The 23,708-nt window shown below is 42.6% G+C and overlaps 2 protein-coding genes across 3 annotated transcripts in view; both read left to right on the top strand.

Annotated features, from left to right (window-relative positions):
- CPT1A (carnitine palmitoyltransferase 1A) overlaps positions 1–6,868 on the top strand; it is an 84,248-nt gene extending 77,380 nt beyond the window's left edge. For both annotated transcript variants that reach the window (XM_019519844.1, XM_019519843.1), the window contains exons 18-19: positions 1,649–1,741; positions 3,506–6,868. In XM_019519844.1, coding sequence (XP_019375389.1) covers positions 1,649–1,741; positions 3,506–3,592 — 180 coding nt within the window. In that variant the 3' untranslated portion in view covers positions 3,593–6,868. The remainder of the gene's footprint in view (positions 1–1,648; positions 1,742–3,505) is intronic.
- A 3,595-nt stretch (positions 6,869–10,463) lies between these two features.
- TESMIN (testis expressed metallothionein like protein) overlaps positions 10,464–23,708 on the top strand; it is a 49,171-nt gene continuing 35,926 nt past the window's right edge. The window contains exons 1-4 of the mRNA XM_019519845.1: positions 10,464–11,068; positions 15,729–15,840; positions 19,908–19,942; positions 22,200–22,358. Coding sequence (XP_019375390.1) covers positions 10,577–11,068; positions 15,729–15,840; positions 19,908–19,942; positions 22,200–22,358 — 798 coding nt within the window. The 5' untranslated portion in view covers positions 10,464–10,576. The remainder of the gene's footprint in view (positions 11,069–15,728; positions 15,841–19,907; positions 19,943–22,199; positions 22,359–23,708) is intronic.

The raw sequence follows: 23,708 nt of genomic DNA, 5'->3' as shown, positions 1-23,708 counted from the left end.
GGGGGGGGGAGGAGAGAGCAGGAGGCACGGGCCAACTTGGTGGCGGTGGGGGGTGGATGGGAGGAGTGGGCTCAGGGCCAACACGGGGAGAGGAGTGGGCCTGGGCCTGAGGAGGGGAGGAGGCCCGCTGCTCCCTCTCCACCGCTGTGGCGGGCTGGCTTCTCCCTCTGCTCGGACTCACTCCTCCTTCCCCCTCCCCCTCCCCCCTTCGTTGGGCCCAGGCCCACTCCTTTCCTCCCCCCACTGCTGTCACCATGGCCTGCCTGCTCCTCCTCCCACCACCACCGCATCAGCCTGCGTCAGCCCTGCAGGTGGTGACAACAGAAGGGGGGAAGGGCGGGCCGAGGTCAGTGCCAGTAGCATCCAGACCCCGCGCTGCCACCACCACTGTCACCTCCAAGGAGCAAAGGGGGGTGAGGCAAGCTCTGGTGGCCTTAAACCCTCCCCCCCCTTCCATCATTGCCAACTTCCGGAGCAGGACAGAGGGGCAAGGCAGGGAGCAGGGCAGAGGGAGGGAGTTCCATCCACTTCCTTGCCACTGCTTCCAAGGAGCAGGATGGGGTGGGGCAGGGGCAAGGCCAGCTCTGCTGGCCTCTCCCCTCCTGCTCTGTCTCCTGTATCCCAGCCATCATGGCAGCACTCCACTGCGCCACCTCCTGTCTGAACACTTCTTTGTGCTCTGATAGGCTGTTTGTCAGCCAATCAGAGCATGAGTAAACCATTATGGACAGACAGACAGATTAAAGCTTTTATAATATTAGAGTTGTGTTCATAAATTTGTGCAGAAATAACAATAATTCATCTTAAAATTTCATGAAAATCCATTTTTGTGGATTTCATGGATTATTTTTATCGTATGGGGCCTCTTAAACTGAACATAGCTTAGGGCCTCAGCATGTCATAATCCAGCACTGATTTGTGACCCTATTTTTTTATTGTTGCATCTCCAAGGTTGGGAACCACTGCCATAAGCTCTCTTCTTTGGAGTTGCATTATGATATTTTGATGGTCATATGCTGGTAATTCTGAAGGCAAATCAAAGAACTGCTTAGATCTAGTTGTGCAGGTGTGTTAATTAAGCAATGTACGTTAAAGGAATAATCCCAGAATTGGGAGGAAAAGCCTTCTGGAGATCCTGTCCAAGCTCTACCACTGGGTTGGGTTGTTTTGTCCAAAACTAAAAACAAGTTTTCATCAACAGGGAGCAGTGTATATTTCAACATTTACATTAAACAAATGGCATTCATCAGTTAGACATATAGGGAACTAATTTACTGTTTCACTTAATTTTAATATACAGGGACAAACTTTTATATACATATTTGGGAGTCCAAACCTTAGAGAGTGCCTGTGAATCATACCGAGTTAGAAAGTTGTTCACAGGGATTATATATATTTTCTTTTTGCAGTGTTAAAGTAGTAAAAGGGTTGGGTGATATATTTAGAATCTCTTGATTGTTTGCAGTTTGGATAGTTGAACAGTGCTGTTTCACAAAAATTCAGTAATTCTTTGATCTAACTTATAGTTAAGATATTTTTAATTTTTTTTACTTTACAGAAAACTTGAGTTATTTTTTAAAAATGCAGAAATGAGTTGCACAATTATATTCAAATATGGCAAAGAAACCTGTTAAATCCTTTCTTACAGGTTGCTGATGATGGCTATGGTGTATCTTACATTATTGTGGGGGAAAAATTAATCAATTTCCATGTGTCCAGCAAATTCTCTTGTCCTGAGACGGTAAGGATTATATAAAGTTAGAATTATATCGACTCTTTCAATATCACCTAATAATTGCATTTTGGGAATCATTTATAATATTATTTTTGAGTCCTGTTTTTAAAGATATAAAACCTGTACCTGTCACTTTTTTGATTTTTTTCTTGACTTGCATCTCTTTCTGTATCACAGAAACTACACTGTACAAGTTCATCTAGACTTTTTCACACAGTGAAAAAATATGCTCTGCTATTTTAGTCACGTATTTAGTGTTCTTACACTTGCATAGGATGACCCATATCCATCCAATACCTACCAGTCCATGCTTTCCCAGTTCTTAATAAATAACATCTTTGTTCAGGTTTTTCAATAGCTGGAGACAAAGTCAAATGTAAACTTCCCAATTTTTTTTTAAGTCGCCTAGTCTGAAATACAACATATAGTTTGTAGAAATAGTGATTTTATGACTTAACTCTATGCTGTATGTCTTGGAGCACTCAGGGGCAGCTGCTTGATTAGAATCAGATTTGGTGTATTAAAATATCCATTAGCTTCTGGGGATTGCTCCTATGTAAGCTTCATTCTATTCTTATTGTTACACTAGCCAACTGCCTGTCAAGAATGATTGGGGGGGGCTGGGATGGAGTGCCACCACCTAACTCCCCATACTGCCGCTGTTCTGCCTCTTGCAGCACTGGCCTCGGCTCCCCCACGCTCTGTCCAGTCCTCGGCACGGATTCGGAATCATAGCATAGCTCCCCCACACTTGGAGCACTCGGATTGGCTGTTTCTATCAACTAATCAGAGCATGAATAAAGTGTTACAGACAGAGAGACTTAGGTTTTTATAGTATTAGAATTCTGTGCTTCTATAAACCTGCTGCATTTTGGCTAAGTGGCGAAGCTGTTGTTGTCGTCCTCTAACTTTTTTGGTTTGACTTTAAATTGCCTGTGAGATTAATGTTTCTTGTGCTGCTATCACTGATTCATCAACAAAGATTAAAAAATAAAAGATTTCATCCTTGCATAACTCAAATTACTTGCATTTATTGGATCTAAGATACCTTGGATTCCTGTTTTACTACTTCATGATTCAACAGGGAAGTCAAAGTTCCGTTCAAAGAAGGAAGAAATTTTATCAGTGACCTTGACTTCATTGCTACTACTACTATTACTACATGCTGTGTTGAGTTCTTTACCTATATAACCCTATATTTAATCTTAACTCCCTCCTTTCATTATTGATTTTCTTACTTACAAAAAAGGAAAATGGGTTCAGAGCTTATTGTTAACAGCCTAGATCCTTATCATTTAAGTATTCTCTATAGTTTGTATAATTCTTCATGCCAGGAAATATGAGGTCTTGACATAGGATAAATGTTGAAAGAAGCATAAACACAGAAGGTATTCCTAAGTCCTCTATATCTTTCTCCAACATTTTTGTGTTCTTGGAAGACCAGTTATCAAAAAGTTGTCTTTTTTATATGACAGCTTTTGAGGTATGTTTAAATTTAAACATATAATGAACATGAATAGTGTTTCACTTTGAAATTAAACTCAACTTTGTGTACAGGGAAGTTAATGGATAATGGAGGAGGGTTATTCTGTCAGCAGTAGGATAATCTTTTTCTGCTGGTTTAAAGTTTTTATTCTGTTTCACATTCTGCTGCTTACTTCATTTCAAGAGTTTCTTAATTACAAAATGAAGGGAAGGAGATGGTCAAAGAAATGTCTATTCAACATGATTTTGCATTACAGCTTTTCCTATATTCTTTTATTTTTTTAGGATTCTCATCGTTTTGGGGAGAACATCAGACGAGCAATGACTGACATTGTGTCTTTATTTGGCTTTGGTAAAAACTCTACCAAATGATCGTCTTATATCAGTGCAGTCAGTCTCTTGCTGTTGGGGTGAGAACTCTTCTGATCAGTGAATGGAAATCAAAGCACACGCTAAGCAATAGATGAGGGGCAATTGAGTCACAGTTCTCTCTGAACAAGGATGCCTCATCTTGGGCGTAATTCAAATGCCCCATCATTTTGCAGCTCAGGAGAGTTTTCTTTCCACGAAGGATGACTTTTGATATTCTATGTGTTTCTAGGAATACAGCAAGGCAACATTATGTGAAAGCATACGTACTCTAACTACTCTAGGCTTATCTAAGTTTTGTGTACATTTGATTATTTTTACTTTAAAATCTGAGTCTACTTATATTCCATAAATGAAACTATCAAATGTATTAAGTTAACCTCAAAATGGCAGTAAAGAGTTAATATGTACTGGTAACAGAATATTGATTAAAGTGTATCTGTTGCTTCTATCAATGACCAGATGGGGCATTCACTTTCATTCACCTTTAGATATAAATGTAACCCTGACTTAACTTGAATGTAATGTTCCAGCTGAAAAAATATCTGTGCTTTTTTTAAATACTTATGTGTTACAGTGGGTGATAAAATGCTTGCATTATCTAAGATGGCAGGTGTCATCTACTTTTTCTCCATGTTTTATAAGCATGTAGTTTTGCCACAGCTTTAATTGTACTGCCATATGAAAGGGCCTGCATTTTTGTTTAAGCCAGTGCCTTACAAGTGAAAGGCCCTACATCCAGGAAAACCCTTACACTGTGAGGTTGTTGTTTGCATTATTTCTATAAAGTTTCTATGGTAGAATAGGTGAATGGGATTGGACATAAGCTCTTAAATAATTTATTTTGATGCAACGTAAGGTAAAAGTGAGCATGTTTCTATATAGGGCAATCTGGCTCTTTTATACAATGAAAGTATTAGCCCCTCTTTTGTACAATGAAAGAACAACCCACGGTGAGAAACAGAACTCAGTTCTTTTCAGAACTACTACATTTCTTAGAAAACACCATTTTTCCTGTGGGATATCAAATAGCACCTAAGACAGCTGCTGCATTTTGTGCACAGTTTCTCTTAGGTTTCACAGATTGTAATCATTAATAACAAAACTTGTTGGAAAATCTACAGCAGCAGACTGACTGAAGCTGAAAACTGCAGCTTGTTTCCTCTTATACCATCACTATAATTCCCTTCATCTACATGGGGAAAAGGTTAGGAGTTCACACAATAGAAATAATGGTCCCAGAAAAGAAAAATGTTGGTCTCAGATCCGTGCCTGGGCAGGTCATTGATCAAGTTAAAAAAGAGCCTGCCTGAGAAAAGCAATAGGAGGGAGAGAACTTGCATAGTTTCTCAATCTTAAAAAGACTGAGAACATTTTCTGAGTAATACTTCTAGTTTTTACATTCTCTCTCAAAGATTTTCATCCTGAACGATATGCAAATTTAACTCCTACATTTAAAAAAGAGGCCTTGATGAGGGTCAGAGTTGAGTAGTTATGTAAATATTGTAATGCAAGAACCCCACAGAAATGGGCCAAAGACTTTTTATTTGGTCAAGGACAAAAAGATTATGACATGAGACTTACTGCAACTGTGGCATCTAATCAAACAGCTGCAGCAATTTCATGGTGAATTGTCCTTTTATAGCTGCAGAAATCATGCACTATTTATATTGACCACTGACCAATCTGTTAAATTAACATAAACATGTTAGCTTGTAGTATAATTTTTTTTTATTAAGAACACATTTAGGTTGACTCTCAGGTTTTAACTGTTTCAAATGTAATTGTAGTTAGTGCAGTTATCAATGCAATTTTACATTCTTTAAGAGAATGTAAACATGATTGGCACAGGAAGAATTGGTTTTTATTGTACATGTTGAAAAGGGTGATAAAAAAGAGTGTTATGTATTTTTATTTGGAGCAGATCCTAATTTCTAAACAGATCTTGCTTGCATTTCATTTATGTTAGAATGTTAACTGCATGTAAATAAAATATACTTCTTTGGATGTAAATCTTAGAAATACACAGTGAATGTAAGCTATGATTAATAAAGCAATTAATTTAAATTGTCATATTCTCCATATTGTGTATATACTATAAAACCACTCATTTCTGTTTTCTTAAATGCCTTAGGAATATGACTTGTAATTGCTATTTTTAATTATTTTTCCAGTAGGTTGTATATAATATTAGAGTCACTATTGAGTTAAAATATATTTCAGGAAAAAATGTACTGGTTACTAATACATTTAGTCACTGATTCTAAAGCAGTAAAATAAGAGGAGAGAAGGACGGGAGAAAAACCGATGTTGAATGGGCATTAGAATTTGGATGGAATGATAGTAATAAACTGTTGCATGGCAGTAAGGAATTGGCTGGATCCCTCAACTCCATTTTTCTAAGGGTAAATTTTTGTGTGTGAGATTAGAAATGGTTTAAAGGTATTTGGATGTTAATGTTTACTATGGTTAACTACTAATGCTTTTTCAGCCTTAACTGTTTTAAGATTTTTTTTGTAGAGAATATAAATTTAAGTACTTAAACTTTAGCCCCACACATTTTGAAATTTACCAACCTAATCTATCCTTTTTACTGCATTTTGCTTTCCTATATAAACATTACTTATTTAAATAAGTAAATCACGTTCATTTACTCCACTTGTAATACTGCCTTTTTGTTGTCAGTTATTTACATCCGACTCTGATTTCTTTAATTGTATCTATATATTTGTGTTCTCCCTTTCTTGGGTGACTTAGAAATAAAAACTAAGGTTTTTGCAATTACCACTGCTACAACCACCACATCTTTTTATACCTCTCTACATCTTGCTCTCCCCATTCCTATGTTCTTGAACCCATTTATTGTACATTAGTTCATCTAATTAGAGCATTTATTGAAAACCTAATAAGCAGACAGCATTCTCGTCAGATTCAGACTGGTGATGGAAAAATATTTACCTCTTTTACAGTGATTTATCTACTGAAATATAGCGAATTAGCAGGTATTTAGATGATGAAATATAGCAGCAACTTGTCTCTGTGATATTGTTTTACATTGCCAATATAACCCTGTCAAAGTCTGTCTGTATATCATATATTTTGTAGCATGATATGGCTCAGGACATTCCCAGCATTTCCTTTATTGTAATACACACCAAACTTAAATGTTGTACTTGAGATCTTACATATTCTCCACCTCTGGAAGATAGCACTCTGATTGTGTAATCTGGAATTTAATGTAAAAGGAATTCCTCAATAAAGATTGAATTGTTGGCTGGTGTGTAGTGTTCTGCAGGTCCCTGTGTTGCTTCGGCTGGCATGGGTCAGGTGCATTTTGTACCCTACTTAGCATGCTCAGTCCCAGGTGACTGAGTCAAGGTCTTGCTAAACTTATCCAGCTGATCAGAAATAATGAGCTCCTTGGGGGGAATCCTGGAATAAAAGTTTTGAGGTTGTTATAAGAAACGTTCAAGATGGAAGGCAGGTGTGCTTCTTATGACTTCTAGTGGAGGAGACCTTCAGAACATAAAACCTTGTCATTTGAACCAAATGATAAGGGAAACCAAATCAAATGGTACTCTTCCCTCCAGATAAATTGAATCATTTGCCAGTTTGTGACACATTCATGTACAAAAGTTCTAATGCTCAGAACAAAGAAAAGACAGGTGCGTTAAATTTAGGCAACTGGTTTGTAGAAGTTAAGCTTTCTACACAATGCATGAGGAGTGCTGAATGACTTGAAATGGGCTCCAACGTGGTAGAGGATTGAACAGGGCGCTGACCAGAGTCCAAGAATGTGTGAGAACAAAGTTAAATTCTGTCCTCTGCCTAAGGATTCATATCTATAATCCCCTGTAAGACTGCCCTAATAACTAGGTTATAATAGGGGTGGACAATTATTTCAGCTGGTGGGCTACTTAATGAATTTGTGGGAGCTGTTGAGGACCACATGCACACAATCTTTCAGAAGATACCATTTTAACAAATTATAGATAAAAAAATCATATGCTAGAAATCAAACATCTACTGTAACATCTTTTAATTTTATTTTTTAAAGTATTTTTTGCCAGTGATCTATGTTTTTTGGAATAGTGTATATAGAGGTGGTTGAGTAATAGCTCAAAATAGTGTCTTACTCTTGTGGGGAGGGGAGGATATGGATGGGTGGGTGTGGCGGGGGGCAGAGGACAGCTGCTTGCCCATTAGTTCCCAAGAGGTTGGGGGGGGCATGTGCAACAGAGCTTGCTCAGGCAGTGCAGTGAAGTTGCAGGTACGGTCCACCCCACCCTTCATCTGGCCCACAGTGCTCTGCATGGGGCTGAGCCCTACTCGTTTCTGCCTGGGGCAGCCTGTCCTGCACCTGCCAGTGGCGCTGCCTTGACCCTGGGCAGTGTGTGCAGCTTCCTGGAAGGGCTGCCTTCCACCTACTTGGCCACACCCAGGCAGGTGGAGTGGGTGGATGGCGGCCAGGATGTAGAGCTGGAGCCCTGCATGCTGGGGCAGGAGTTGCCCAGCTGCAGCTTCCCTCCCACCTGACTGAGCATGTGGTGCTCGGCATGTGCCCATGCTACCTGCTGTCCAGAGTGGCATGGCAGGGGCAGGGGCCAAGGAGTATCGACAGCTGCAGCAGCAGTGGGGTCCACACTGGCTGGGGCCAGGGTGGTGTCATCAGCGGGCACAGGGTGGGTGCAGGCTGCCCCAGGCAGGAGCGCACAGCCCTATGCAGATCACCACAGGGGCAGCCAGGGGGCAGATGCAATCAATTGGTGGGCTGCATGGGCCATATTTTGCCCACCCCAGCGTTATAAGCTATTCTGGTTTAGGAACGCTCTCCAACCTTTCTTGTTTGCTATTGTGCCACTATTTAGCAAAGAATTAAAGATTTACTGGACCAGAGAAGGAGTCCTGAGTCTGTACCCTAGCAGGGCTTTTGGCTGAAGTAGAGAAGTGTGGTGGGGCCTTTGTTCTGTTCTCTGCTCGCAGGACTTTTTCTATTTTTTGTTACACGGTCATTAGGTGAAAAAAATATTTTGAAAACCAGGGGCTAGAATGTAGAGCTTTTCATCACTCGCCTTGGAGGGTAATCATAGGTTTTGCTTGCTGGTGCTTTTGGCCTAGTGCAGGGGTGGCCAACCTGCAGCAAATGCCACAAGTGGCACAGACAGCCTCTGTGTGGCGTAAGCAGACCTGGCAGGGAATACGCAGCACAATAGCGTATAAGGGAGCAGAAAGCAGAGCAGCAAATCACACTGGAAGGGAATTGGAGTGACACTTGGTGGGGGTGGGGCTAACTTGTGGCATGCCTGCCAGGATTGTCGTGTCAAGTAAGTTTGTGAACTCTCACTTTTTCTGGCAAGCTGCAAACGTTTACCAACAACCAAGCTGTTTTGTATGTTTTACAACCTTTGTGATGTGTGAGGGATAGTAACTGTTCAGACTGTGCTATGGGGACCAGCTCTTCCTCCTTTCCAGACACTCCTGCTCCCTGCCTGTCCCTTGTGTCCCCATGCTGCACCACCCAACAGCCCCCTGACTCTCCCCTCCCCCATAACGCACCCCTGCCTCCTGCAGCCCCCACCTTGCTGCCACCCCTCAGCTTCACCCCTGCCAGCCCTGCCACCCTTGTCCAGGGGTGCAATGCCACCACTGCCTCTCCTTTGCCCCAGCCACTGCCTGATGCCCTCCTCCCTGTCCTGCCTGATGCACAGCTCTGACAGACAAGTGACAGCCAGAACAGGGAGTGGCAGCAGTACATGGCTCCCGCGGGAGGGAAAGGGAACCACAGAGCCTCCCTGGGGTACAAAGCCCTGGCATAGGCCCCTGCTCAGGCACTAGATGGTGCTGCCCCGTCTCTGTCTCAGCATCACTTGCATCCCACCTTCATCTCGAGGGAAAACAGATCTTCAAACAAGCGGTACATGTGGTTTCTGGGCTTTTTACAAATGGCTTTTTTTAATGGATTTTACACGCCGCATTTTTAAAAGCGTCTTTTTGTTTTTTCATGGGCCGTCCATGCATTCCTAGCAGCTCTGACACCTGCCCAAAAAGTCGGCCCCCGCTAGCCTGGGCAAACTGCTTCAGCAAGAAAGACAAGAGACAACCAGAACAGCCTGGTGTTTCCATACACTCCTGGGGGACGAGGAGGAGGGGCCTGAACTCCCTCGGGTAGAGGAAAGAAGCGAGTGCCCACCTCCCTGGGGAGCTAGCGTCTCAGGAGGCGGGGGGGGTAATGCTCTGGCTGTGCTGTGAACTAGCAGCCGCCCTCCCAGCACAGCTCCCGCGCACGTGGCTGCTCAGCCAGACCCCACTCTCCACACTGCGTCCCCGCAATGCTGAGGGCTGGGGTGGGCTCTGCTCCTCCCACCCCGCACGTTAACTGTCTCCCCGCCCCTCCCCCAGTTCTGTCCCAGCGCAGGACGCAGCTGCCGGACGCTCGGGTCAGAAACCCCGTGCCCTGCCTGCTACTGCGCATGCGCCTGCTCTAGAGGCGGGGCGGGGGGGGCGCAGGTGAGCCGTTACTCCCGGGCGTGCCCCGCCCCCAACGCGGAAGGGGGAGGGATGGCTAGATAGCCCCCTTGGTCCCGTCCTCGCTCAGCACCGCCCCTGGCTGTGCTCCTACGCCCTGGTTGTCTCCATCCTTCTCACTCCAGGCTGGTGTCTAGGAAGTAATGCTCCCAGCCTGGGGAAGGAATGTTGGTGCAGGGCCTGGGGATAGGCGCAGCCATGTGGTGGGGTAGCAGTGGGCTGTGCTGATGCCTTGGGCCTGCTTTGTGTAGGGTAGTTGGACCCAGGGGTGATACCCAGCACCAAACCTGAAATTCCCTCACGGGTCAGCCTCTGGGTTGGTTTGCGGCCCACAGCAAGCACAGTGGCTTTCGGGTAGCTTGTCTTGTTTTCTAGATCCGAGTCTCCAAGAAAGCTGATCTGGAACAGGCCTCCTGAGAGGTGAAGAGTCCCAACAAGCAAGCCAAGAGGCTGCTGGTGGCTATGGAAAATCAGAGCCTGCTCAGTGGCATCTCCAGTCTGGAAGAGGGGGTGGGTATGGAGATGTTTAGTCAGCACGGGCTGTTTGGCTCTGAACTCTTCAGTGTAGGAAATGAAGCAATGAATGCACCTCCAGAAGACAGGTTTCACTCTGGGCAAGACACTCGCCTATGCACTGTGGCTGTGGAGGAAACTTTGCTGGATCACTTCAAGTATCCTCTCAACATTGAAAGTCACAATGCAGTTCTGGAAGTCGAAATGGAGCCTGTCAGTGAGGAGGACCATGATAATGAAACCCTTGGAAAACAGCATATGTTACAGGAATTAAATCTTTCTGAAGAAATCAAACATTTATATCCACCTCATCCGCAGTTGCAACCATACAATGTCCATTTTCTGTCTTCCTTGGCTATGCAACATAAAAATACAAATGTCGTGTTGCTGAGCGCCTGCTCTCCAGAAGGAACAGTGAATCAAAATGTCAGATTGATACCAGTAAGATTGAGCAAAATGGAGATTTTTATTCATCTGTGGGGTTTTTTGCAGATCTAAATAAGTGAGAATAAGCACAGTTCCAAGTTGTAAAGGGAGCATATGGTGCAATAAAGTTATTACTGCATAAATTCTGTATTAGATATAGTCTAGTATTAATTAGGTACAACAATGGGTTGTAAATGGCTTTGCATTTGATTTATAGTGCTTTTATCTCCCCCTTTTTGTCCTTGATAGGTCAGAGCATATGCTTGAGAAGATGCCCGGGTAGAGACTTCCTGTTCTATAAATACAGCCCCTTTATATAATAACTATGTATATTGATCATCCATTTGTTGTGATTTTCTGATTCAGGAGTTGGCTTTCAGTAGGTGAACACTTACTGGCATTTTTTAAATTAGATTCATTAGCAAGTTAAGAACTTAGTCTACAACAGTAAACTGCGTCTCCCTCACCTTCCACCTGTGTTAATTCTTTAAGGGAAAAGCGGCCACCTGCATGTGTCTTCTATTCTTTGCAAAGTTTGATCAGCTTTGCCTGTTTTCTATTTTTAATACTACATTTTCTGTGCCAGATCAAGCACTACCTAAAAGCATTAGTTTAGTATAAGAAGTATCTTGGTTTTAGTGTTTTGTCTGAGCCCACCATTGGTTCTTACTATAGATATTTTATATTTAGAATTATTTCCAGTATTGCTTGTTTTATCTCTGTATTGCTGCAGAGCAGCACCTGAAAACATACCAGTGTTATACATGTGTGCTGTTCTGCTTCTGGTTGTTCCCCTAAGATTTCTTCCAGGGAATCAAGCTAGTAAGTAAGTAATGAGATGTAATGATCAAACATATCAGCTGCCATATTTTTCTAAGTGTTTCAGTGTATCTGTGGTGCTCTTTCCCTTTTAGCAGGGCATTAGAAGTTGATACGCCTGGATACCAGCTCTGGGGTTTTTAGCACACCAGAAGAGGCTTGTTCTTTACAGCTTTCTTCAAATTATCTTCAGCTAGTCAAGGTAGCTAAGATCCTCCTTTCATGTAGTTATTTAATCCACATTAGTTTACACTTCGCTCTTTTACCCCTGCCTCTACAAAATGTTGATTCATTGTAGCTTCTAATTACTCTGGTGAAGGAAGATTGGGCCACTTAATATTCTTCCCTTCTTGAAAACCTTAAGCTGTTTCTGTGCATTAATTAGAACCAATTTGATTATACTTCAGTGGGTGTTTTTAACATACCTGACCTTAAAAGACCAGTCATTTTTCCATTTAATCCTTTTTAATGGAGCTAAATAGATAGATAAATATTCTTTTCCTAGACTTTATCCTTTTTTTTGTCTACTTCTGCAATTCAGCAGCCACATGGCATCTCTTACCAACCTGTTCTTCAAAATCTATAATTTTTTTTTTTTTTTTTCAGGTTAGATAATATTTAGGATCTTCTGTCTCCCTCCTGCTATTTTTAACGTGGCTGTATCTGGCCCTAATCTACAGTAGGATCTTGGTGGTTACTCCTTTAACTTCAGTGGGACATTTCAGTGAAAGGGGCTTACAGCCTGTGCAGAAGAAGGGCATAGGAGAGAAAATTCTATCCCAATGCAAAAGACATTGTTTGCAAAACTATCAGCTCTTCCCCAGTACCAGTTCAGTCTAAGATACTTAAAATGTCATGATAATTACCTTCCCTGTCTTAAGTGACTTTCTGATTTCAGTTGATAAATCCAACCAGAACATTTCTTCCGCTTCTGAAAGCTGGTTACATATCTGTACTGTGCCTGGGGATATCACCCCCAATAATCAAGGGCTCAATCCATTGCTCATTGAAGTCATCATAGAATAATATAAAGCTAGGGTTGGAAGGGACCTCAGGAGGTCATCTAGTCCAACCCCCTTCTCAGAGCAGGACCATCCCCAACTAGATCATCCCAGCCAAAGCTTTGTCTAGCTGGGTTTTGAAAACCTCCAAGGATGGAGATTCTGCCACCTCTGTGGGTGACCTGTTCCAGTGCTTTACTATCCTCCTAGTGAGAAAATTCTTCCTAATATCTAATCTAAACTTCCCTTGCTGAAACTTGAGACTATTGCTCCTTGTTCTGTCATCCTCCACCACTGAAAACAGTCTGGCTCCATCCTTTTTCAAACCCCTCTTCAGGTAGTTGAAGGCTACTACTAAGTCTCCTCTCAGTTGCTTCTTCTCTAGACCAAATAATCCCTGTCTTTCCTCATAAATCATGTTCCCCTAGCCCTCCTATAATTTGTCCACATCCTTTCTGTAGTGTGGGGCACAAAACTGAATGCAGTACCTCAGAAGTGGCCTCACCAGTGCTGAATAGAGGGGATGGAGATTCTGCCACCTCTCTGGGTGACCTGTTCCAGTGCTTTACTATCCTCCTAGCGAGAAAATTCTTCCTAATATCTAATCTAAACTTCACTTCCCTTGACCTATTATCAACACACTTTCCAATGCAGCCCAGTATACCATTAGCCTTCTTGACAACAGGGCACACTGCTGGCTTATATTCAGCTTATTGTCCACTGTAACCCCCAGGTCCTTTTCTGCAGAGCTGCTGCCCAGCCAGTTAGTCCCCAGCTGGCACCAGTGAATGGGATTGTTCCCTCCTAAGTGCAGGACTTTGCATTTATCCGTGTTGAACCTCATGAGATTCCTTATGGCCCAATCCTCCAATTTGTCTAGGTCACTCTGAATCCTAGCCCTACCCTCGGGCATATCTACTACTCCCCCCAGCTTGATGTCATCTGCAAACTTGCTGAGGGTGCACTCTGTGGCATCTTCCAGGTTGTTGATGAAGACATCGAACAAAGCTGGCCCCAGCACTCCACTTGGTACCAGCTGCCAACTAGACATGCAGCCATTATTTACTATCTTCTGATGCTCCAACCACCACATAGTTCATTCATCCAGGCTTGATAGATCCAGCCCATACTTCCTTAGCTTGGCGGAGAGAATGTTGTGGGAGACCGTATCAAAAGCCTTGCTAAAATCAAGGTACACCACATCCACCAGTCTTGCCACATTTACAAAGCCAGTCATCTCGTCATAGAAGGCAATCAGATTGGTCAGGCATGACTTGCCCGTGGTGAATTCATGCTGACTATTCCTAATTACCTTTTCTCCTCCAAGTGCTTACAAATTGATTCCTTGAGGATCTGCTCCATGATTTTTTCAGGGTGTGAGGTGAGGCTGACTGGTCTGCAGTTCCCTGGATCCTCCTTTTTCTCTTTCTTAAATATGGACACTATGTTTTCCCTTTTTTCAATCATCTGGGACCTCTCATGATCACCATGTGTTTTCAAAGATGTTGGCCAGTGGCTCTGCAGTCGTTTCTGCCAACTTCCTCAGCACCCTTGGGTGCATCCCATCTGGCCTAATAGACTTGTACACGTCCAGCTTTTCTAAGTAGTCCCTAACCTGTTCTTTCAGCACTGAGGGCTGCTCACCTCCTCCCCAAACTGCTTCCAGGTGCAGCAGGTTGGGAGCTGACCTTGCCTGTGAAGATGAAGGCAAAAAAGGCATTGAGCTCTTCAGCCTTTTCTGCATCCTCTATCACAAGGTTGCCTCCCCCATTCAGTAAGGGGCCAATACTTTTCCTGATCCTCCTTTTGCTACCAGCATACTTGTAGAAACCATTCTTGTCAATTGAAGGGATGCATTAGGCCCCTGGACAGTAAAGATATGGTTAAGACATAAATATTGCTTTCTCCAGAAGCAGAAAAAATTCTCCACTCTTCCATATGAGGACTTCAGTCAGTGAGACTGCAAAAATGGTGGTGGTGGGGGGTTCCAACAGAGCTTAACTCGCTTCTACTACGGGCTCATCAAGCACTTGTATGTCATCTAGAATTTATCACTTGTTTGGAAAAATATCAGTTGATGTCATTAATTAATATTTTTCTTATAAAAGCCTAAATGAGTCAAGTTACTAAATTTAAAATATCATGTCTGTTACCAAATAGCTAATGGAATAATTGGGTAAAACACCCACTAATAATTCCCACATGACTAAAAAGGATACATCTCCCTTTCCATTATCATTAAGTCTGTATTTATTATGCCTCATTCATTACAATATTTAGGTATGTGTGTAATTTTAACTTTATGAATAGTTCTACTGAAGTAAGGGAATTGTTCATCTACTTAGTTATACAGTGCTCAAGTCCCTTCCTGAACTGGGGCTTGTGTTAGGAAAAGTAAGCTGATTTCAAAGACAGGTTAGGACAAAATTGTTTAGCATTCAGTTTTCTAATCAGACTGTGAAATTGCAAAATAAGCTATGTTTTTTTCAAAATTTTAGTGATTTGTTTTAAGTTTGCAATTATAATTTTATTTAGTATAAAATTCATAGATATCTTGGTGACCAAGAAAATAAAAGTAGTGTGTTCTGCTTTTTCCCCTAAGGTTTTTAGTCTCTACCAGTACTAGATAAACTGAAAGTTTTGTCCAGCTATGTCTAGAACATAAAAATACCATATGCCCCCTTCATTTTCAAGGTTATTGTTAATCAATTATTTGGATAGCTGAACCTTAAACTTTGAATTGAATTGAATGATGATTTTTTTTAAATAAAAGATGTCTAATTTTGTAAAAAGACAAACAAAAAAATTCCAGAAATGGTAGAAAGAAAGAAATGAAAGATTTTTCTTTTATCTAGATATTCAGACCACTACTACGTGCTGGTGAGAATAACTGTATTTGTTACGATCAATTTAAAGAAATGCTTAATAGTTCTGTACAGTCACAAGGCCTGCAAACTTGCTCAGATGGTAAGTGTTCACAGACATCATTTACTCTGAATGTAATTTTTCATTCTGATTCCTCCCATCCATTGCTGATGGGATATTTGACTGAATCTATCTATGTGAAGCAGATTCTTTCTGGAAGTGATTTTATATAAATGTGCCTTACTGCTCGGATTTCTGCTTTATTATTTTTCTTTAACTGAATTTTCTTTAGCAGTCATATAAATATGATAGCAATGGAGACAGAAGTCTTCTGTTTGTCTGCACAATATTTAGAACAAGGGGGAGCAATGCGAGTTTCTTGAAAGTGTGTGGTGAATATGCTATAGCCTTAATTGAGAAGGAGTTGTTCTAGCAAGAAAGCAATCAGTATCTGGCTTATTTTAGGGCTTAACCTTTCCTGACTTTTTTCCAGCAGTAGATATTGATTGTAATTGGGGTTTTGGAATGTGAACAGTAATAATCATAATCAACCATTGATCCTCTGGATCATGGTGTATGTGCAAGAGGTTTACAACCATCACATTAAGACTTTTGATGCGTATGTCTAGGCAAGAGTGTGGAGGAGTGGAGGCTGTCCAAAACCTGTCATCCCCCCTTTAGACCATTGAGATAAAATCTAAAGACCAGACCAAGTCCAGATGTTCAGTACCTCAATGGTTGCAGATTCTGCTGGAGAGCAACAGATAAGAATTGCTGCTGACTGCCTAATGCCTCAGGCTGCTGACATGGCTGCAGAGTGCTTTAAAAGTGCCTGATCATGCCACAGTCTGAACTCTCATTACATGAGGGCTGAGATGAAGATGTTCCAAAGCGGAGTGCCTTCATTAACTTGTGTCAGATCACGTTGGGAGCAGGGCTGGGATGCTGTAGCCCAGACCCCTCCTCCCCTCTGGAGCTCTCTTCAGAATGGGAGGGGGAGAAGGGAGGGGAGGGAGTTCTGTCTGGGGTTTACCCAGCCTTTACTGGAGGGTGGGATGGGTGAATTGGAGCCTCCCCAAGGTGGGGCAGCTGCAGTCCACCCACCCCACCCTCCAGCGAAGGCTGGGCAAACCCCAGACTGAGCTCCCTCTGCTCCCTTTACCCCCTCCCATTCTGAAGATAGCATCAGAGCTGCAAGGAACAGGGGCGGGCTAGGGGAGAGTGACTATAGACATGCAGCCACTCCAAACTGGAGCTTGATCCTGCAGTCTCCCAGACCCGACAGGGAATGTCTGTTGGGTCCAAAAGATCTCTGTAACTCATGGCACTTCTTGCAAAGTGCCATGAGTTACACATCTGTCAGTGGGGGCATGTTTCTGTCAGGGTGATGCCCCTTAGCCTTTCTCCAGCCAAGGAGTACCCACAAGGCAGTGGGGGCTAGGGTTTTGAGGCATGCTATATTCACCTTATTCTGGAGGTTGCAACATAGTGGTATTTTATAGGAGCTACTCTGCCACGAGTAGCCCCAACACTTTGCGACCAGGCCCTCCAGTCCAGAGGTTCCCAGCCACTGGACTGTGGCCCAGTACTGGGCCACAAAGGATTGGCTGCCAGGTCGTGGCACAAGCTTTTGAAATTGGTCTGCTGCTCCCTGCCCACCCTCAGCTGTCGTCTCCCACCTGCCTGCCCTAGCTCAGACCCCCAGCTGTCCACCCAGGTGAGGTGGCTTCTGTCTCCGGCAGTCAAATACAGGGTTAAACCTGGGCACCAGGGCAGCCCTGGGAGGGAAGCAGCCGGCTCCATGTGCCCCATCCTGCTCCTGCTGCCATGGCCATGCCCAGCGAGGCACTACCTGTGCAGCAGGTACTAGGGCCCACGCCAGGCCAAGCAGGACCGTCCCAGGCCCACCCACAGCTGGGAGTGGGGGGATGTGGGCTGGGAAATGCCCAGGGCAGAGGGTGGGTAGATGGCTCTGCTGCTTGCTTCTAGGGAAAGCAGTGGAGCCCCTTCTTCCCAGGCAGCCCCAGCTGGGTCCTCCCAGGCCACTGCCTGTGCAGTCTCCTCCCCTGTAGGGTCCCCCGGTGCCAGCATCTGCGGTGCCCCAACTCAACTGGAGCTGCATCTTTACTTGCAGGGCAACTCCTCGCAATGCCCCCCCCCCCCCCAACGTAACACTTGCATTTAAATATGTAAATTAGATTGGGTATAGAAACAATCTGCCAACATTCTTTGAGTGAGTTTGCCAGTCCACAATGTAAAAAACACTGGGAACCACTGCTTCAGTTGGATGCAGTTTACAGTCATACCCAGGACTATAGCGTGTGAGAACAGGAAAGTAGTACATTGGAAACAATGCTGCAGTGACTAACTCACTTTACCATTTAATAGCTGTTTAGTTGATTAGGTTATGTTTTTTAGTTGTTACTCATCAGGCCCAGAGCTGAAAGGTAAAAGGTGTGGCATGCCATCACCAATCCTCTGAAACGTTCTCGTACTGCTCTGATTTCTGATTCTGTATTATCTTTGTGAGTTTTTGTTTTGCCTTATTATATATGGCAATTATAAAAGATATATAGGATGTATACGCGCGCGCGCGCACACACACACACACACACACACACACGCATTTTTCCATATTATAAAGGAGAATATGTGTGTATGTGTTAAAGAAGATGTACTTTTTTCCTTTACAATGTGGAAAAACTTTTAAGGTTTTTTTTTTTAATTTCTAGTAGGTATCACTTTTTTCTGTCCCCACATATTTCTTTTTTTCTCTGAGATATCCATTAAGGAGCATAAGAGGTTTGGTACATTATTTGGCAGAAGAATTATACTAGCTTTCTAGTTATCTTGAAATGTTAGATGGAGAGTTCAATTTGAGGATAGCTCTCAGGTCCTTTGAAAAGATACTAATCAGGATCAAGGAGAACATGAGGGGAGATTTTTATGCTCCATAAATCCAGTAATAACCCATTTGTTCACAGTCCGTATGTATGTGTATAGAGAAAGAGGGGAAGGATGTGAACAAAAGAGGCCTTCCCTTCTTACAGCCTTACAAAGGCACCACTTACAGTAGTGCTCTGCATAGGGTTCCTTGCTTAATAACCACACTTCCTTGCTAAACCATTCCAAAGACAGCAAAGAGGGGGAAACGATGTGTGGTTGGATACACAGACCTGGGCAGACACAGTGGGAGCATCTACACATGCTATTAATGCACTTGAATAAACACTGGCACAGTTTGTGCCAGAGTTTATTGGTCCCAGGCACAGCATGTACACGTTTGCTGGGGCTGCAGCCTCTTGAGCTGGGGTAGCACAGCCCTGCTGGCAGTGGCCTGGGAGATCAGCCTGCCAAACCATAGCTGCTCCACCCTTGATCAATGTACAGCGGAGGGCCTGGCTGAGGCACAAGGGTGCTCCCATGCAGGGCTAGGCGGCACGCAGCCCCCTGCACTGTAGCACCCTCATGCCCCAGCCAGCCACAGTCACTGTCTACACTTACAATTTGATGCACTAAACTCAGCTGTAGGATAGTACTATCCTACGGTGGAGTTAATTTGTTTACTGTAACCTAATAGCGCTGCACATGTAGATGCTGATGCTGTACTGTGGAGCTAATTAGACAACTCCACAGTAAAGCGCACATGTAAATGTCCCCAGTGAGGATCATACAGCACCTTCCTAAGCTGTGGTGTAATGGATCCAGTCCCCATGCATGTTCTGGAAGGGTTTACCTCTTGATGCTCCCTTGTGAGAGTGTGAAATGGCTCTTAAGTTGTTATCTGATGGGAATGTAGAATCCTTTCAGTGACAAGCTGCACATTCATCAGCCCCTGCTAACATAATATCACTGAAAATTATATGTATTTTCCTGGTTGGATAACAGCCTTTAGAAAAGGGCCAAGTAGGTTCAGTATTACACTCTGTTCTCCCAACATTCATGAAAGGCAGTCTTTTTAAAGAAAAATATTCAGCATTTCAGATTAAACTTTCAAAGTTCTTGTATCAGTTTTTTGTCAGTGTTCCATATAATACTGTAATAACATTCACATGTTTTTCTTCTAACCGATAATATAAAAGACCCTGTAACTTATAACGTTGTTGTTATTCTTATAGCATTGTTCTTATTCTTTTGTTTAAAATAAAAACCTTTATTTTGTATAACAGAACCTTCCAGTGGACCTCAGACGTCAGATGAGTTTGTAAGTATGAACATAGGTTTTTCACTGGTACTTTTCTGGAAGATTTAAAGGGAAAATGTTGGAAGTTGAAGATGGGAGATATGTTTGCCATAAAAGGATAAAAAATTTCTTTCAGTTACAATCTTATACTCTGTAGACATAAAAGGGTGGTGAGGACGTAAAGAGAATATTAAACATGAATTTGGCCTTAAGGTTACGCTCCTAATGGAGCCTTGCTATGGAACCAGAATGCTGATGGGATCTGTCAGATTTCTAAACATGCTACCAAGAATGGATGGCAGGGGGCAGGAAATCAGCTTTTAAAAACAGACTTAACTGACGTATTAATAAAAAACCAGGTAACAATCTGTCCCTGGTTTGGGATTAACCAGCATTTAAATTATTGCAGACAGAAACAAGATAAAGAAAAAACACCATAGTGGCAACGGTTTGTATGGGGTGGAATGGGAACAGGATTAAAGACTTTGTCCTCTTCAAACTCCTTGCTCCTAAAATTTTATTTCAAGGCTCATCCAAAATCCACTGCAATCTCTGGAAAGGTTCTAGTTGACTTACGTGGGCTTTCTTGACTACCTAAGTAAAAAGTCTAATTTTAAAAAGTACTAAGCACCTAGCAGCTCATGAAGGGAATGGGGCTAGTCCTATATATTTATCATCTTTATTAAAGGAGTTGCTAAGTGCCAAACAAAATAGGTCTTTGTTGGGCTAAGCACTGAGTAGTTAAATGTCCCTTCCCCCAAAAGTTTACAAGCTGAATAGACCAAACATATAGGATGGGGAAGGAATATAACACAGACACATTAAACAATGTAATGATAGGAACTATCATGTTAGTACCATGATTTTGGGGGAGGGAGAGGGTAGATAGGTTTAGTCAATAGGGGATAGGTAAAGAAAAAGAAGAGGGTTAGGAGACAGGGCAAGGAGCAGAGGGTCAGAGGTATAGACAGAGAAGGAAAGTGGTGGTGGGGCTGTGAGGGACAGGGAGAATTGGAACAGGTAGTCCAGTCAAAACTATCGTTGCTTTGGACATCCAGGGCTCTTGCTTTGGCTGTTGCTTTTCCTGGTTGCCGGAGTCTGGCTGACTCATCTCAACAGTCTTCCTCGAATGGCATATTGTGTTGAAAGGGAAACTGCCACTACAGTACTAATGCTTACTGGGTTTGTATGGGAGCCTCCTTCTTGGTGCTTGGTCCATGGGGGTGATGAAAGGAGAAGAGGCCCCAGGTGAGTTTCATTTTGCCCATAGTGCAACTGCCCCTGTTGTAGCTGCATCTGTTCATACAGGATACTCTGGCTAACTCTGTCAGTTATCCCTACACATTGGTAATCCTTAGATGACTGATTGGGGGCCAGTCAGCACAGGACTTGTAAGATGCTTAGACTCTGAGCTTGTATCATGTTACATCTGAACAGAAGATGAGAGTTAAGGATGGGGGTACAACTTTAAAAACAGAATCTCCTTGTGGAGTGCTTTCCCTTGCAAGCTTAATGTTATCATAGGATATTTTAAAGTGTATTTTCTTACCTTTCGAGCCAAAGAAAAAGAAAATCCACGTTTGAGAATTTTCTGCTTGTCGTCACTCTTGAGTGTTTTAATGTCTGCAACATAAAGTGACAGGATTTATCAGTGTATTCAGTGGATACTGTAGCCCCTTCATAGACTGATGAACCAGACCAATTTGTTATGGTGGATAGTTTTGCTTGTGAGTATAGGTGAGGTAATCCTCTTTGGAAGAAGAATATCACCATGAATGAGTTGCTTAATGCTGTGGCAAACATAATCATCTTTGGGAAAACTGTTTATATTGAAAGGCCTTAGGCCTAAAGTCAGTACCGAGTTCTAATTTAGGTTAATCCCTTTGATCCATAGAGATCAAGCTGTATATTTTGTGACTAATATATGTCTTGTCTAACTTGCTAATGTTGTCTCATAATATTCCCAAGGCAATGTAGAAATGGGGATGATATTTGGCAACCTGAGGAGGAGGAATGCCTTTAACTTTAATGTTTATCTTTGTGCAGCAACCATTGTTATTCTTCAGAAACATATTCACTTAAAAATTAACTGAAAATCATTCATCCTGAGCAATAAGAGCTAAGCTAGCTATTCTCAAAATTAGTTTTGAATGAATCTTTCCTTTAAAATGCATTATTTTGGCAGCTGTACTTTATCATCTCCTATTCTACTTGCACGGCAATTTAAAGTATTATTTAAAGTATTCCTTTTGAGATTTAAAACTCTTTATTTTTGTAGGCTGAATTAAGACAGGCAGTAATTAGTATTACACCAAATAACCAAGAAGAAGCAGCTTTACAGAATTCAGATACAGGAGAAACCAGCTGCAAGTTACTTGCTTCAGAAAATGTAATGGAGGAACTTGGCTGTTTACAAAGAGAAGATTCCAGCCCGGTGGTAATTATTGCTTGAGACCAACAGCAATAATGTTGAAGGACATGATATTATTTATTTTTACTATAGTTATACTAAGATGTCCCAATCAGAACTCAATAATGCTAGATGCAGTGCAGTCAAAAAAGGAAAAGTTCACAGTCCTGGCTCTGAAAGCTCACAAGCTAAATTATGTTTAAAGATAGCTATATTTTACTTTTAATTTTTATCATTTACTAAATAATGTAAAGTTAGAAACAAATACAAACACTGAAGATACTCTTGCTGTATAGTTAGAGTTGAATTAACCAAAAGAAACACCAGCAATACAGTGCCATATTTCTGTCAGAGGGTCAAATCCTAAATCCAGTATGCTACGTAAATAACTGGAATGCATCCAATTTTTGCAGTGAGAGAGTCTAGAAACTTAGGATGAATATGGTATCTTTTATTAGACTAACTTAAATAGCTGGGAAAAAAATGTTAGCAAGCTTTTGGGTTTAAAAGCTCTTTGTCAGGCTGAGGAAGTCTCTGCAGTTGGTGTGTGCTCTTCCTGGATGGAATGAATAGTAAAGAAGCCAGAGGCTGGGCTGGTATGCATGCAAGACAGGCAGTCAGTGAAGATGTAGATTGAGGAGTCAGTGGGTGAGAGACAGGCTGGCGGGGGGGGGAGAAGGGGGATGAATGTAGCAGTTAAATAGTGGAGAGGTACCTGGGGAGTCAGATGTCAGGCAGGTTATAATGCGTAATAAATCCAATGTCTATATTTAGTCCATGATTTTTTGTACCCAGGAGGTTGATGAAATGGAGTTCATAGGCTCGTCTCTGAGAAGTGTTTTGTTAGTTTCCTTTGAGGATTAGAGTGGAGAGATTGGAGAGAGAGTGGTTTTCTTGTGAGAAATGTGCCCCCACAGGTAGTTGGGTATTCTTGTCTTTGGTAGATTTCCGGTGTGCTTTCATTCTGGTGTGCAGTTGTTGTTTGGTCTCTCCTACGTATTTTCCATCAAGGCATTTGGTGTATTGGATTAGATATACAGCAAAAGCTGTGTTAACTGGTACTTTATTAGCCAGAAAACTCTATTAACCGGCATCCAAGGGATGCAGCAACTTCGAAACTGGAAGTACTACTTCTGGGGGACTTCCCGTTTTGCTGCCATGAGCTGAGTTTTTCTTTGCCACTTCTTCGGCCCACAGCCCAGGGCAAAGCAGCCTGCGTTGCGCCCCCCTCCCTGTCCCCGGCACACTGACTCTGGGGAGTGCATCAGTGGGTGCACATTTGATAAACCGGCATCCCCCATTCCCCGGGGATGCCGGATAACAGAGCTTTTACTGTATTACATTTCTGGAGGTGCAGCTGTAAGATGCAGGGATGCT

This window comes from Gavialis gangeticus, unplaced genomic scaffold, assembly GCF_001723915.1.
Source record: "Gavialis gangeticus isolate Ggan-Ray unplaced genomic scaffold, GavGan_comp1, whole genome shotgun sequence".
Classification (NCBI taxonomy): Eukaryota; Metazoa; Chordata; order Crocodylia; family Gavialidae; genus Gavialis; species Gavialis gangeticus.
This window is presented reverse-complemented; position numbering and strand designations above follow the sequence as displayed.